The 15,028-nt window shown below is 45.0% G+C and overlaps 1 protein-coding gene across 2 annotated transcripts; it reads left to right on the forward strand.

The window, feature by feature from the left end:
• Positions 1–3,920: 3,920 nt before the first annotated feature.
• PGAM5 (PGAM family member 5, mitochondrial serine/threonine protein phosphatase) lies at positions 3,921–13,187 on the forward strand. 2 transcript variants are annotated; one of them, XM_066331447.1, is made up of 6 exons: positions 3,921–4,223; positions 7,177–7,355; positions 8,607–8,732; positions 9,191–9,279; positions 9,562–9,695; positions 11,504–13,187. In XM_066331447.1, the coding sequence occupies exons 1-6, from the start codon at positions 3,967–3,969 to the stop codon at positions 11,652–11,654; spliced, it is 936 nt and encodes a 311-aa protein (XP_066187544.1). In that variant the 5' UTR covers positions 3,921–3,966; the 3' UTR covers positions 11,655–13,187. The 2 variants fall into 2 exon arrangements, with proteins under 2 accessions (XP_066187544.1, XP_066187545.1); XM_066331448.1 differs by having other exon boundaries at positions 9,565–9,695.
• The last annotated feature ends 1,841 nt before the right edge of the window (positions 13,188–15,028 follow it).

Consider the following 15,028-nt stretch of genomic DNA (forward strand, 5'->3'; position numbering starts at 1 on the left):
AAGGAGACTTTTTCTTCTTTTTTCAATTCTCAGTCCCAGTGTACTAAAGAGGCTCACTCACTGCTTACTGAAGGAGTAAGGAAAGTGATTCAGTCCCAGGAAACAGGAGCAGGTCCTTAAAGGTGTATTTGAGGTACTTCAGTTTACCAGTGATGCCCACTGTTACTAAAAAAAATTCTTTCCATCTACTTAAATTAGAAAGATGGTGACTGGGAGCAAAATTAGGAAATAGATTAATCATTCATGATATAAAGACTTTGTATGCTTTAGATAAGGCAAAGCCTGCTTTTAAATATGCTTACAGAGAATGAGCCTGGGGAAGAGGACAAGTCTTTCATCTTAAATGAGCTTTTTTTTTTTTTTTTCTGGTTAAGGAAATCTGAAGAATCCTCTAGTAGGTGATTGACACCACCTAGATTAAATTCAAGATCTGAATTACTGCTACTGTATTTATATGTAGAGTTTCTTTCCTGCAACAATCTCCCAAAATTTTGTGCTGTATTTAACCAACATAGTATTTGTCCTGGTTACCCTTCGCTGGTGCAGTCAGACACAGTCAGGAAGCCAGAATCTGCTTCAAAATATTTTATTTTTTTAACTGATCAAATCAAAGTTGCTTAAAACCAGTATTCTCTCTTGCTCCATTAAAAAAAAAAATTAAGTGAGCTTAAGTAGCATCATTTTACAACCCAAAAGTTTAATGTATCATTTAAATGCTGCAGGGTCTGAAGCAGCCAGGATGATGTCAATATTTCCTTTAAGAAGGCCAGCAGTAAGTCCACAATGTATGTCTGAATACATGTGGTTTAAATGACATAATGTTAACTTTTTTCTTTCTCTCTGTTGCTCTTTCAAGAATAAATTCACACTTTTTTTTTTTTTAAGCATTGGGACGGTGCTACATAGTAAGTAAAAAATTTTGAGGTCATAGAAGAGGCTTTTCAAAACCACATTTTTCTTGTTTAAAATGCCCTTTCTCTGTTTTGTTAAAAAAAAAAAAAAAAAAAAAAAAAAAAAGCCTGAAAGTTCATAAACTTTGCTTGCCAGTTGTAAGCTAGAGACCTGCCCTTGCTCTCCCTGTAGCTAATAGTAAAACATCCAAACACTGACTCATCCCTGTGCTGATCCAAGTCCCATCCAGGGATGAGTTGTTTGTATTCCTGGTGAAGTTAACCCCGAGGCTACTGTGAGCCTGCTTTTGCCACAGGGTTTTCCTGCCTGCCAGGGGAAACTATTTGTTGGACCCCACCTATGCTGACCTTTCTGCCAACCTTTTCTGGCTTTCTGACTTCTCTTTTCTCTGTTCTGGTCACAGCACAGTTCAGAGGCTGCCCTAACCTTGGGCATCCTCCTTGAAGGTATCTCTGCATCAAACCACAGAAATGGGATAAGCCCCTGGGAATCATCCCTGAGGATTGGACCTATGGCATCAGTAGCACAAGCATTTACTGTTTTCGCTAACAGAATAATTCCATTAGTGGGCATCAGTAGGTTGTTATCCTCTTAGATGGATTTTCTGCTTACAGATGAAATACAACACAATAAAACTGGATTACAAAAGCAGCAATATAAATACGTATAAAAAGAACAAAGAGCAAGAAGATGGGTAGTTATGATGGAACATAGGGCTGTATATTCAAGCTAATGGTAACCTTCAATGAATTACTTTTGGAGATTTTCTTTTTACCTAATTGAATTGTAAGTTTTAAAAAGGGGTAAACATAATCTAAAAATAACATTTTTGGACATACTGAGGAAAATCTAAGGTAATCTCAAAAGACTTTTGAACATAAATTGTCTAAGTGTAAGAATAAGTCTTACTAGGGATAAAAGAGAAAACGCATTATGAGAGAGAATCTTTAGAAAGCATTTGCAGGACTTTGGGAGACTGAGACCTGGGGCAATGGGACCGGGCTATTCACGAGGAATTGTGAGGAATTGAAACACAATTGAAACAATTGTGTGAGGAATTGAAACAAAACTTTTTTTTCTGGGCTCTTGCTAGGAGTGAGCATATGCAGTATAAATACACAGGCCTGCCTATACAATAAGATAAACTGAAGAAAATAAAAACATTTTAAAGCTATATAAGAAGAAACAGAGAGCTGAGTATCTTAAATACAGAGAATGAGCAGGCAAGAAGGATAAAGGACGGTGTGTAGCAGATTTTCATCAGGGTCTGATTTACTCGTGTGACCCCTGGGATCCACTGTTGGTCTGTGAAATGCCCTAGAGCCACAGGACCTGTGCTCCAGTCGGATGTGCCTCCTCGCACCGTATGTGTGTGAGACAGAGACACGGAGTGGTGGGCCGGGGAAAGACACTCCGCTGGGAAAGCTGGAAGGTGGCTTAACTTTAACAGAAAGACTATTCTCTTTTGGGCAGGCACAGCGTCCTTGTACCCGTGCTGTCCCTGCCGCAGGAGGCTGACTTGTTCAAGGGGAACATACCTCTGTGCTCGGCAGGGGACAGCCGCTGGCCTCAATGGCTCTGGAGTCACTCACACTGGTTGAAATCCGGCAGTTGGAAACTGTCTGCCCAGCTGGCATGTTAGTGGAATAGTATTACAAAATTTGTGGTGTGGGGAATGTGGGTAGAGAGTTGGAGCTTGAACAGGTGGACAGGGGTGGTAAGAATGAACAATTAAATAAGCAAAGGCTGGATAATGGAATCTGTAGAATGTGCTGGCATCCCAAGGTCCACATACAGCAGCAGTTCTGTCACCATTTGCAAACTACTGAATCTGAGAGGTAGACACCTGTGCTGAATTTGGGATGCCAGCTCAGAAAAAGGGGGCTGTGTTCTGATTCTCTCTCCCTGAGGCCTCTGTTGAGGGTTAAGACAGCACCATTTGCCATCTACAGGTAATTCACATTCCAATTCCACTTAGTCTTTCTTCTGCACAAGGCAATGTGTGGAGCTGCAGTAAGCCCTGGCTTCTGAAGGGAGTCTCCTGTGAAGAGGAGACGTTCAGGCCAGAGGCACGAGAGGTGGGACGGCAATGCCAGCTCGGCTCTGTGGCGTCCACCTGCCTGGAAACCACTTCTATTGCCCAAAATGCAGATTCCTGGTTTCCAGTGCCAGGGACCCAGTGCTGCCTGTAGGAGATCGATTCCTGTGTGACAGAATCACAGAATGGTTGGGGTTGGAAGGGTCCTTTGGAGATCATCCAGTCCAACCCCCCAGCCAAGGCAGGGTCACCGAGAACAGGTGACACAGGAATGCATCCTGTGGGTTTGGAATGTCTTCACAGAAGGAGCCCCCACGACCTCCCTGGGCAGCTGTTCAGTGCTCTGCCACCCTCAACATAAAGAAATTCTTCCTCATGTTGAGGTGAAACTTCTTGTGTTTCAGTTTAAGGCCGTTGGTCCTTCTCCCGTCACTGGGCACCAGTGAAAAACTCTTCTCTTCAGACTCAACTGGCCCAGCTCTCCCAGCCTGCCCTCATAAGAGATGCTCCAGGCCCCTCATTGTCTTTGCGGCCTCTGCTGGACCCCCTCCAGTAACCCCTGGGCTTTGTTGTAGTGAGGAGCGGCTGGGCACAGTGATAAGGCTCAGAGCTTATAATTAAATATGACGGACTTGGCAGTGCCAGGTTAGTGGTTGGACCCAACCTACAGGTCCTTTCCACCCTGAAGGACCGGTCACGGCACCAGGCTGTCAAAGCGGGCACGGCTGGCGGGGATCCCCCGGCCTGACCCGGCTGGGGCGGAAACCGGTTTGGGAGCGGCCAGGCAGGAGCAGCGCCTGAGCCCGGCCCGAGGCGGGCACAGCTCCCCGGACACCGCGGTTCGGGCAGAGGGGACCGGCCAGTGTCTGTGAGCACCGCCGTGTCGCCGGGGTCCCCGCACCCCGCGGTCCTCGTTCGCGGAGGAATCTTGGCCCGCACCGCGCTCCGTCCGCGGCGGGGCGGGGCGGGGCGGGGCGGGGCGGGCTCGCCGGTGAGGGGCACGCGGCCGCCCCGCCATGTCGGTCCGCCGCGCCTTGGCGCTCGCCGCCTGCGGGCTGGCGGGCGGCTCCGTCCTGCTCTCCGCCGTCGTCGTGGGCAAGCAGCCGGCCCGCGGCGGTGGCGATAGCGAGCCGCGCCCGGGGGGCTCCGCCGTGCCCTCCGCCGCGCCGCCCGGCTTGCTGCTGCTGCCGCCCACCGCCTCCTGCCCGCCGACTGCCGGCTGGATCGAGAGACCCGCCGGCACCGGCAGCTACTGGGACAGCAACTGGGACAGGTGAGCGCGGCCGGGCTGCGGTGGCGGGGCCGGCTCCTCGCCCGGGAGGTCGTGGCTGTGGTGAGGGGTCGGGGGGACCCGGGAGCGGCCGGAGTGCCCTGAGTCCCGCTCCGGAGCCCCGCGGGGCAGCGGGCTCGGGCAGCGCAGGGCCCCTCGGGGGGCGGGAGGCCCCGGCTCCCTGCAGGAGCAGCCCCCGGCTGGGCGGGACAGCCCCGAGGCGACCTGGGCACCCGGGACTCGTTTCCCGGCGAGATTCCCTGTGGTGACCTGCTCAGAGCAGAATCCAGCGGGAGTTCGTGGACACCCGTAGAACACTGGAGCACCCGAGTGCTCTGGAGTGATGTGCCAGCGCTGGGTTTTGTTCAGGCAGCTCGGAGACTTAGCCAGTGCAGATCCCTTTATTCTGTGCTTTCACCCAGCGAGACTGCCAGGCTTCAGGCTTGTGATAAATGTAAGCACTGGGCAGAATCGTGCCTTTCTTACAATTTTTTAGCCGTGTCTGGACGTTGCTGCAGGGTTTTCCAGCTGGGCGTTCTCAGTGCTGGGCAGGCGCTGGGCCTGATGCTCATGAAGCTGCCTCGGCTTAGATCCTTGTAAAGACAGTGGCGCTTTGAACCCAACTCAGTCGTGTTCTTTAGCATTGAAACACATTCACGCAAGGGTTGACTGCATTTTTTTTTCTGAATCTGTAACCAGAATGTGCAGATATCTGCATGGAGCTTTGGCTTATTTAGCTTCGGTCTGGTAGAATTATCACCCAGGGGAGACTTATGTCAGGCTCCAGTTTAATCACAGTAAATCCAAACCTAAGCACTAACAGATTTTTATTGTATAATGCATCGTTTTGATTTTTGAGAGGCTACAGGATCAAATGCTCATGTAAATAGGGCTATGTACACCCCGGTGATAAAAATAATACCTTCATTAAATAAGGTTACAGCTGGTTACACAATTATACTGAGGGAGGTACTGAAGCTGCTTAACCGCAGCTCCGGGCCTTCCTGGTTCTGCTAAAATGTTGATTTTCGTCAAGGATTCGAAAGTACTTTCCGACTCAAGTAATTTTTTTTAAACCAATCCAGGAAGCAGAGATTGTGCTATAAGTTACAGAGCTGTCGCCATTGCCTGAACAAACATGGCCAGATAACACTTCCTAGCAGTTCAGGACAGCAAATCACCATTCATCACCAGTCTGCAAACAGTGGCAGTGGAATACATTAGCCCAGATCAATTTGTTTTCTGCTGCTTGCAGTCTACCAGCTGCTGTGCTGTGGCTTAGGTTGTGCCTGCTTGAAATCTTAATCTTGACTTTTGGATGTTGTTGGCAGAAGCACTTAATGTGCAAAGTTGTTAAATGGCTTATAAATACACAGAATATCTGACCACTGCTCTTTGGGGGCAGGGAATGTTTAGAAAATCGAGTCTTGAGCGGATAACCAGATACTACAATATTCTTAACAACCAATGGCTTTTCACGTTTGAAACAATCAAATGCAAATGTCAAACTTGTTATTGGTCTGATCGGGTATCACACTTGGAATGCTGGTCTCTGCCACTTGCACAGAAATTGTGCTGCTCAGCTCTTGGAGAAGACAGATCTCGTTTCATTCATGTGGAATACTTAATGGCAGATATCAGATGAGTTATTCCCCTTGCTGCTTTACAAATGTGCTTGAATTGATTATAGAGATTTTTTTTTTGTTTTCCTATTGTATCTTATCAGCAGTATAGTTTCCAGAGAATCAAAAATATCCTGTGAAATAGCAATAGAACTTCTTGTTACTGGACTATTGTTTCATTTTTAATGCCTTGCTGAACTTTAACAGCTTGAGGAATGTGTAGAGCCTCATTGTTTAATGGAAATCATGTGTTCAGTAGAGCAAAATGGAGGCAGGAGGGCTTTGCACAGCCAGTCTTGCTGTGAGAAATAGGTGTGGCAAGCAGCAATTTTCTGTGAACAAATTACTTTGTCCCTGACTGAATGAAAATTATTTTTCATTTTAAAAAATCCATCATCAAATAACCAAGTTTAATAATGGAAGAAGTGAGGTGTGGTATGAATAAAATACTCTGAGGTGGAGTGACATAGAAAAATTTGTATTATCGGGGTGGAGGATCAGTGCAGAGAGGGGCCCAGACTAAGGTGGGAAGGTTTGGGCAGGGCTGGTGCTGGGAGATCTGTAGCACTAAACCTGTGATAGCAAAGAGAGGGGGGGATCCCCATGTCCTCAGGTCAGCTGTGTGGTGATGTGCAGAGCAGGGTGCTCGTGTGCACTGTGACAAGGGGGAGAGAGGTTACAGTGGTGTGAAGGGGGAGAGTGCTGAAAAAGATGGAAGGGTAAATGAAACACTCCAGGCTGAAAAATAAAAAGTTTTACTGGAGAGACCTGATGTGACCTAGTTTAAAGCAGAAAATAATTCTCAATGGGCACTGCAGAAGGTTGGAGTCTTTCTAGGATGTTGGGGAGGGTGATTTTTTTAGTCATTTGATGTAAATGTAGTTGATAAAGTGCAAATTTTGTAGGTGTTTCCACAGGGCCTTTTAGATATAGAGCATTTTCTTTCTTTACTGGTCAGCCAACACCTTCCATCTTTTCCTGGGTGTCCTTCCTGGTTAGTTTTTCTTATCAAAGCCCCTACTGTTGTACCCTACAAGTTTTTCAGTTGCTCACTGCTTCTGTTTCCCAAGAATTAATAAAGGTGGCTGGCACTAAGTGGCAAATTTACCTGTGTCAAGTTACACCTTTTAACCCTTGACATTAACTTTTTTTCATGCAGGCATTTCATTTTAATTTTTCACACAAAGGTTTGAATCAATTTCATGATATAAGTGGCTTGTCAGTTTTAGTTCTTCAACTATGTCTGAAATTAAGGCAAGACTATCTATCTGTAAAATTCCCCTGCCTTTTAGTCTCCCCTAGCTAAACATGACTCTTCAAATGTGTTTGTTTAGACGTGAACCTCTGGCTCTTATCAACCTCAAAAAGAAACATGAAGAAACTGGGGAAGAAGAACTTGCCTCTCGCTTGGATCACTGCAAAGCAAAAGCCACCAGGCACATATTCCTCATCCGTCATTCCCAGTATAATTTGGATGGCAGGGCTGATAAAGACAGAACTCTGACCCCACTGGGTAGGTATCACTGGCAGCATCATACTTTGCATTTTGAGGAAATTATTTTTCAGGTGATGAGTACAGGTCAGTAACTCAGCACTGTTCTGGGTCTTGCTGCCAAACATAAATCTACTTTCTGGATTCCTTTGTGGCAGAAAGATGTCATGGATAAGTTTGTTTTCTTCAGTTTTGATCCGAACATTAAGATGTGATTTAGTTGTAGAGAAACTTGTCAAAGGAAATTCCAAATTATCTTAAGGTTGCTTGAACAAATTTTCATGCCAGCTGATGTAATTCCTAAGGGCTGAGGCTTTTAAACTTCACTCCATTGAGATGAATTTTTCTTGTGTTTCTCCTTATTTAATCTGCTGATTTATTAAAAAGAAAACACCTCTGACTTTGAGCTGGAGTCTTTATAATTAAATATACTGCACTTTTGCTGCTGTCACTGTTTCTGGGAGTACTGCTAATCACTTACATTAAATGAGGATAACCTTTGTCTGTGTTAATCTTAACTCACTGATCCTGTGACTAGGTCTCATGCTAATTACTATTACTTTTAATAATGTAATTTAAAAATGGTGAACACTTCCTTGATTATATATGTGCCAAAACTGTTTTCAGAGGGGGAAGAATTAATACTGTGGACTTTTTTTCCACCCACATCTCAATTACTGGTGTGCAAACAGGAGTGAAATGCTAATTGTAGGCCTCAAGTGCATTCTTAAACTGGTAACAAAGTATAATGTTAATCCTGTCTCATCCTGTGCCTTAAGTGACTTAGCCTGTCTGTCGTCTTTTCACCTGCCTGCCTGAAAGGTGGGATGAACCTTCCTGAGGCTGCCCAGGTGCTGTGAGCTGTGCCAAGCTGGTGTTGGCTTTATGAACAACACCACACTGTCAGCCCTGAGGGGGTTGTTGCTTCCTGGGATGGGGATAGCAGAAATATTGAGTACTTCAGTGAAAGTTGCTGAATAAGTTTCGAGGGGTTTTTTTTGTTGTTGTGTGGGTTTTTTTGTTTGGTTTTTTTTTTTTTTTCCTAATTGAGACAAACCAATTTTTTTCCTGCCGATGAAAGCACAACTTCAGATTGTCCAACCAGTAAGCTTGGCATGAGTAGTGGCTCTGATGAAAATATTTTCCAGTTGCCTTTTGAAAGGAAAAAGCCTGATGTTGATGTAGACCTTTCCTGTCTGCTGGACTCTCTCTTGGTAGTTTGAGGTGCTAGTGGGAGTGTCACCCATTTATACAGTGAATGTGCTGTTTCAGGTCGGGAGCAGGCTGAACTGACTGGACGCAGGCTGGCAAGTTTGGGGTTAAAATTCGATCAGATTATCCACTCCTCCATGACTAGAGCGACTGAAACAACTGAAATTATAAGCAAACATCTCCCAGGTAAGAAACTTCCCTTAATTTTGCATTGTCTTCTGATCCTTAAAACTGCTTCCAGTAGAAGTCTAAGCTCGTCCTTGAAGTCGAGATGTTATTTAGCCACTTCCCAGCCCTGTGTGAATGTTTGTATTTATAAAGAAACCTACAGGCGTAATTCTGCTTTTTTCCAGTTTATCTTTAAAAGTACAAATAGGCTTTTTCAAAGTGTAAAAGTGTAACAGACAGGGAGAAGAGCTTGCTGCTCTGTTCAGTTGGAATAAGTTGTCTTGCTGATGGCAAAACAGTTTTGTTGGAGAGATACACATCCCTTGACAGAAATGTGTAGACTAAAATGGACTTTAGGATGGAGAGTAAGCATTCCTCAAAAAAAGACTGTGAGAAATGTACTGATTGTAGAGTTGTGGGGCTGTTTGTAATGGCATGTTAACAACTCCTTTCTGAATGTGTATCTGATTTTTCAGGAGTCAAAAAAATCAGTACTGATCTGCTGAGAGAGGGTGCACCTATAGAACCAGACCCTCCAGTCTCCCACTGGAAACCAGAAGCTGTGGTAAGCTTTTCCCTAAAGTTTTTTCTGTTTATGGTTTGGGGTTGGGATTTTTTTGTATACTCTGTATGGACAGTAGCAATAACTTGCACTGTCTGAGCTGATGTTTGTTATTGCAGCCCTTAGATAATTGCATTCTTTCCTCCTCCTCAGTAAGTGTGCAGAACAGTTAAAATAACCAGCATTAGCTGAGCCCCAAGTGTGCAGCCCAGTAACCGAGAGCCCTTGAGGAGATGAGGGGGTGCAGGCAGTGCTGCTCTGAGCTGTGTGTAACTGTGCCCTCAGCAGTATTACGAGGATGGAGCCCGAATTGAGGCTGCTTTTCGAAACTTCATCCATAGAGCTGATGCCAAGCAGGAGGAGGACAGCTACGAGATCTTCGTGTGCCACGCCAACGTCATCCGCTACATCGTGTGCAGGTAGGGGCTGCCTGCCCTGCCCTGCCCACCCGGGGCTGCCCCAGGGAGGCTCCCTGAGACACGCTCGGCTTGTGGCACCACTGAGGGGGAGGTTGGGTTGATTTCACTTTTTTGGAGATCAGTGCCTGCATTGTAAGCAGCTGCTTTTGCAAATTCATCCAAGTGCATTTGAAAATCAGAGCGCTTTCATTCTAATTCTAAAGCAAAAATGGCTAAGTTAGTGAAACTTAACCTTTTTTGTACATCTGGACAGTTATTTAATTACTATATGCTTCTGCTTCCATAAACCTGAGGGTAGTGCCTCTTGGAAGATTACAAATAGATGCATTACTGGATGCATCTCTTTGAGGTGACATCAGTTTGAGCTTACATAATTAAAGATTCATTCAGTTTTGGGAATTCTTTACTAATAGGTATTTTTGAGTTATGTTCAAGTTGCATTAGTGTGTTTTTGCAGTAACTTCCAGTATTGGATTAAGGGGAGAGTGGATCTTTCCAATAACATCAAGGTGTTGTTCATAAAGAAAAAACCAGTTCTGGATCTTGGCCCATCTCTGTATCCAGTCAGCTGAGTCTGTTTTATTCCTCTTCCCCATCAACAAAGCACTGTCTGTAAGATTTGTCATGAGCAGGACAGATGTGATTAAACTTTAATCTGATCAATACCTACAGCAGTTTCAGTTAGCTTTATTTAGCTGAGCTAGGTAAATGCTGGCCTGTCTGCTCTGTGGGCTGCTTCGGAGCTTTTCAAAATTGCTATACTTGAAATTATCGATCAGGTAAACAGAATATTCCTTCCTGTGCTAAAAAATACCATGCTGTTCCTGCCAAGGCCTTTTCTGAAATACTTACATACTTTTTCTCATTGCTGTTGATTTCCTCTTCATTTTAATGTCTCTTCTGTGCCTTCAATTCCAGGCAATCTGATAGCACAACCCTGACACAATCCATGTAACATTTCCTTCAAATCTAGCTTGGCTGTAGCTGGTATTTAATTTCTTGGGCTTTCTACAAGACTGTCATAAGAGCCAAAACCAAGTTATTCTTCAGTATCAGAGGCAAAAGCTGTTTGAGGCACCATGATATTTTTTCCAGCTATTTAATGGAATTGATGGAGCTCCTGAGTTAGGAAATTCAGAATGGCTGCAGACCAGCTGTGATGCTGTGTTTCTGAGGAAGGCACAAGGTACTTTTCCTTGTCCCTCCTGGGGAATGATGTAGGCGATGGAAAGTAGTTCTGGTGAATTTCTTGCCTAGGCACCTGCAGGCCACTGGAAGGAATCCTGTGTTGCTGCCTCTGCTGTGGGGGGTGTGGCTGAAATTGGGTGTGACAGTCACTGTTGGCCGCATCCCCCTGGCCTCTGCTGAGGCAGCCCTTGTGTGCTGAGCCAGCTCTGCCCTGTCCCACCTGCACAGGTGCTGTGGTGCTGCAGCCTCGCGGGGACAGCTGCAGCCTGGGCCATCCCCTGCCCTGTCCATGATGGGGCTGCTCAGAGCACTCCTGGCAGTCTCACTGCTGCCTTCTGTCCCCTTGCACTAATCCTGTCAGCAGTAATCACACCCATCTGCTGGACTCTGCTTAGCCAAGTGCACTCTTGGCCCTGGGCCAGTGCCAGTGCTGTGGTTTTATAGCACTTACACAAGAAAAGGCTATTTTCCGGGGCTGACTGGGGGCATTGGTGTGCAAGCTGCACAATGCCCACCAGTGTTTAGTTTCCCCCTCCTTCCCCCCTTATCTGGGACAGAAGGTGGTGCTGTGAGGGCTTGTTAATCTAACTGTTCATGGATGTATGTGTTTTTGTCACCAGAGCACTGCAGTTCCCCCCAGAAGGTTGGCTGCGACTGTCCCTCAACAACGGCAGCATCACTCACTTGGTGATACGTCCCAACGGCAGAGTGGCCCTTCGAACACTGGGTGACACAGGTTTCATGCCTCCAGACAAAATCACACGCACCTGAGTGAGCCAAATGGATGGAATGCTGTCCAGGAGATGCCTCTGGTCTCTTTGCACTAGCACATTCTGCTACAGTACCACTAGATTTTTATTACGTTGGGGTGTGATGCTGTCTTAAAAATGTCCTTTAGCCCCATTCCTCCTTCATATTCATGCCTGCCTTTCAGTCCAGAAAAGAAGAAACCTTTGTAAGCCTGAACGTGTCCAGTCCTTAAGTATTCCCCAAAACTCAAAGCTGAGCTGTGGAATACAGGTTGAATGTCTGCTCAGCAGTTGCCAGAGCACTGACTTTTTCCCCACCCCGCTGTGAATTTCTCTAACCAAAGCTTGCTCCTGTGGGTATTTTTCTTGTGCAGGAAAGCGATTGGTGTGGGAACAGCCTTGTATCACACTGCAGCTAAAACAAAAGGTGAGCCAGCTTGTTCCAGCAGAAGTGACAAACAGGGTATTCTGCTGTCCAAAGGACAAATGGATAAAGCTTCAGTTTTTTTAAGCTGTTGAGTGTGTATATTGATGTTGTGTCATTGTTCCCCTCTGCCCCCAAAAAGCGCATGTAAACTGTGCCTGGAGGTTATGAGCATGAGGGAAAGAGGGTAAGAAACCATTTGCCTCAGAGCTGTGGTGCTAGATCTAACTTCTGCTTATATTAAGGTTCCACCATCCTCAGGATGTCCTTTAAAATGTTCTTAAGAACGTTTTTCAGCCTTGTAAAGCCTTTAACCAAAACATGGTCTGGAGAAGGCTGTAGGGATGGAGACGGTAGCAGTAAGATGGGGGGAAACAGCAATCTTCTCCAAGTGCTTTCAGTTCCTATTTTTGAGTGCTCTTTCCCATTGATTTGTATTTGTTGATACCTTTCAGAGTAGAGCAATACTACCATGAGTTCAGGTCAGGTCAGAGGCCCTGCAGCACTGGAGCAAAGTGCTGTTGCCAGAATGGTAAGCAGGTTCCCATGGGACAGCTCATCTAGGGCAAGTGTATAGGACAGGCATTGGGCACAATGCTCCAAGTGCTTCCTTTATACAGCTCTGACACTGCTGCACTTATGGCAGGGGTGGGCTCAGAAGCATTCTGAAGCTTGCTGGGCACCTGAACCAGTGTAGAAACTTGGCTCAATTAATAGGTGGAGACTTGGGAAATTTCACCTAATTTCACCATTGTCTGCCTTGGGGAGAGCACAGACTGCAGGACAGCAAAGAGAAGTAGGACAGCAGATATAACTAACTTGTTTGACAGATTCTCTGATTGATAAGGATGTTGATGAGATGCTGAACTTACTCCTGTCAGAGCTGTATGAAGCATAATCAGGGCACACAACCTATGGAGAAGAGGATTTAAGGGTTTGGTACTGAACTGCTGCTACATCAGGGTAAGTTCAAGGAACAGGGTCTGGTAGGGAACAAACTGTTGTGTAGTGTAAGGTGTGGGGGGCAAGAGGAAACCATCATGAAGTATCTCTCATTGATGCAATGAGAATAATTTATCAATTTTTGTCTATTAACTTTTTAAAAGTTTTGAATAAAATACTTGGTCTGTCTGTCTTGCCTGTCTCTTCAGCTGAATGGCTGCATGGGCAGTTTGTAGCAAGTGTGGCTGGAGCTCTGCAGGGACTGCTCAGGACAACAGCTCTTTCACCAACCATCTGAAACGTAAACTTGAGGTGGGAACCAGAGCAGTTAATTGTGCACAGCCATTTGCAGGGCTGTGTCACCACCAAGAGGAACAGGAGCAGCACCTGTAAGATGAAAACTCTGTGGGTTTTTTGTGTGTGTGCACATGTACCCTCTCACACACATCCTGTGTGTCAGTGAAGAAGCTTTTGGTGGGCAGCCAGAGCACACAACACCTCTTGGCACAGGTACAGAATGAACAGCTTTGGTGACACTGTAGGTTGGGGTGAAAAGTGAAATTTAAAATTACGTCTTTTTTACCATAATCTGAGTTCCTGTCTCTTCAGCACTGTAAGATGCTTCTTTCAAGTCTTTGGTGGTGTAGTCCATTGTCACTGTGCACACACACAAAAGCTGCAGGTGTTGTATGAGCAAGGCCTGGACAAAGCACTGAGTTGCCCTGTCCTGCCCAGCTCCTCCTCCCACATCCCATACTGAACACAGGCTGACACTTTCAGCTATTCATTTGATTTTAATAGAAAGTGGGATACTTCTGTAGTTTTAACATGACACTTTGCTAATTAAAAAACAACCAACAAAAACACAACTAATTTTTTGCACCTTTAAAAGTGAACTTTTGGCCAAGAAAACACAATTCAAGCACTATCAGTCTGATTTAAAGTGTCTCCACAGGCTCAGTGTTGAAGGGCTTTCTTCACAAAATCACAAATGATCAAATCCCTACATAAATTGCTATTTTTGTCATAGTTGAAGTAACACATTGTTAGAAAAATGACCTCTTAAGTGCAGTACAACTGGACTAATGCACATTATATAACACAGTAAAAAACATACTCTCCTGACTGAACCAAAACATTACAAAGTGAAAGGAAAGGGTGTGGTGGGTGGAGGGGTGGGTGTGGGGGGTGTCTGGCTACATGTACATACCAGTAACATACATTTAAATATTAAAAAAAATAAAGCAAAGCGTAATAAAGGTAAAAAGGACAAAGAACTAGAGTGTTAGTATCAGTCTCCTGGTTCAGTAACAAACTCTTAGCAAAAGGGCAATGCTGCTGAACCACAGCTCTCAAGGACCAGGCTGGAGAAGAGCAGCTGCACCCACAGCAACTTACCCCAGCAGTTTGGCTTGAACATGGTATTAGGCAATTACAGCAGCTGATCAATTTCTCCAGAATGATAAAAATGTAATTTACATTAAATTATTTAAAAAACCCAAGAAACCAATCTCAAACCTTTTGGAGTACAACTGTGGGTATGTGGGACCCTAAAATATTTTGAGACCATGGAGCCTGCTACATAAAAAATTAAATCAATAAAAAACCCTTATGAAAAAGACAGTTAATATACTTGGTAACAGAAGGTTATGTTTTTGGTTCTGGTGGTTCTGTTTTTGTGGGGGTTTTTTTGGTTTTTTTTTTTTTTTTTTTAATGTTTCCTAAAGTATGACACCCCCAGGCCCCTGGTACTTGTGTGGAATATGACTGAATGAGAGGCATTTATGTAAAGTAGCTCTTCCTAATGTCTAGCTCCATGGAACTAGGCTCAATTTTAACAAAAGAACATCAGAAGTTTTTTGTGGTTTTTTTAAAGAATAGTTTCTAAAAGAGGATCCTCTCCCCCCATGGAGAGCTATCGCACCAAATAATCCAACTTAGAGACATTAAAAGACATCCTGTTCAGAAAGCCCGGAGAAAAACTGTATTTTATCTGCCCATAGTAAGTGGATGCCACTTTTTTTAAAAAA

Source organism: Sylvia atricapilla, chromosome 17, assembly GCF_009819655.1.
Source record: "Sylvia atricapilla isolate bSylAtr1 chromosome 17, bSylAtr1.pri, whole genome shotgun sequence".
Classification (NCBI taxonomy): domain Eukaryota; kingdom Metazoa; phylum Chordata; class Aves; order Passeriformes; family Sylviidae; genus Sylvia; species Sylvia atricapilla.

Bases quoted from the DNA above. Each gene is read 5' to 3' on its own strand.
- PGAM5 (XM_066331447.1), top strand. From the start codon at position 3,967: ATGTCGGTCCGCCGCGCCTTGGCGCTCGCCGCCTGCGGGCTGGCGGGC. The intron at 4,224-7,176 runs GTGAGCGCGGCC...GTGTTTGTTTAG, and splicing joins TGGGACAGCAACTGGGACAG to ACGTGAACCTCTGGCTCTTA. The intron at 8,733-9,190 runs GTAAGAAACTTC...CTGATTTTTCAG, and splicing joins TATAAGCAAACATCTCCCAG to GAGTCAAAAAAATCAGTACT.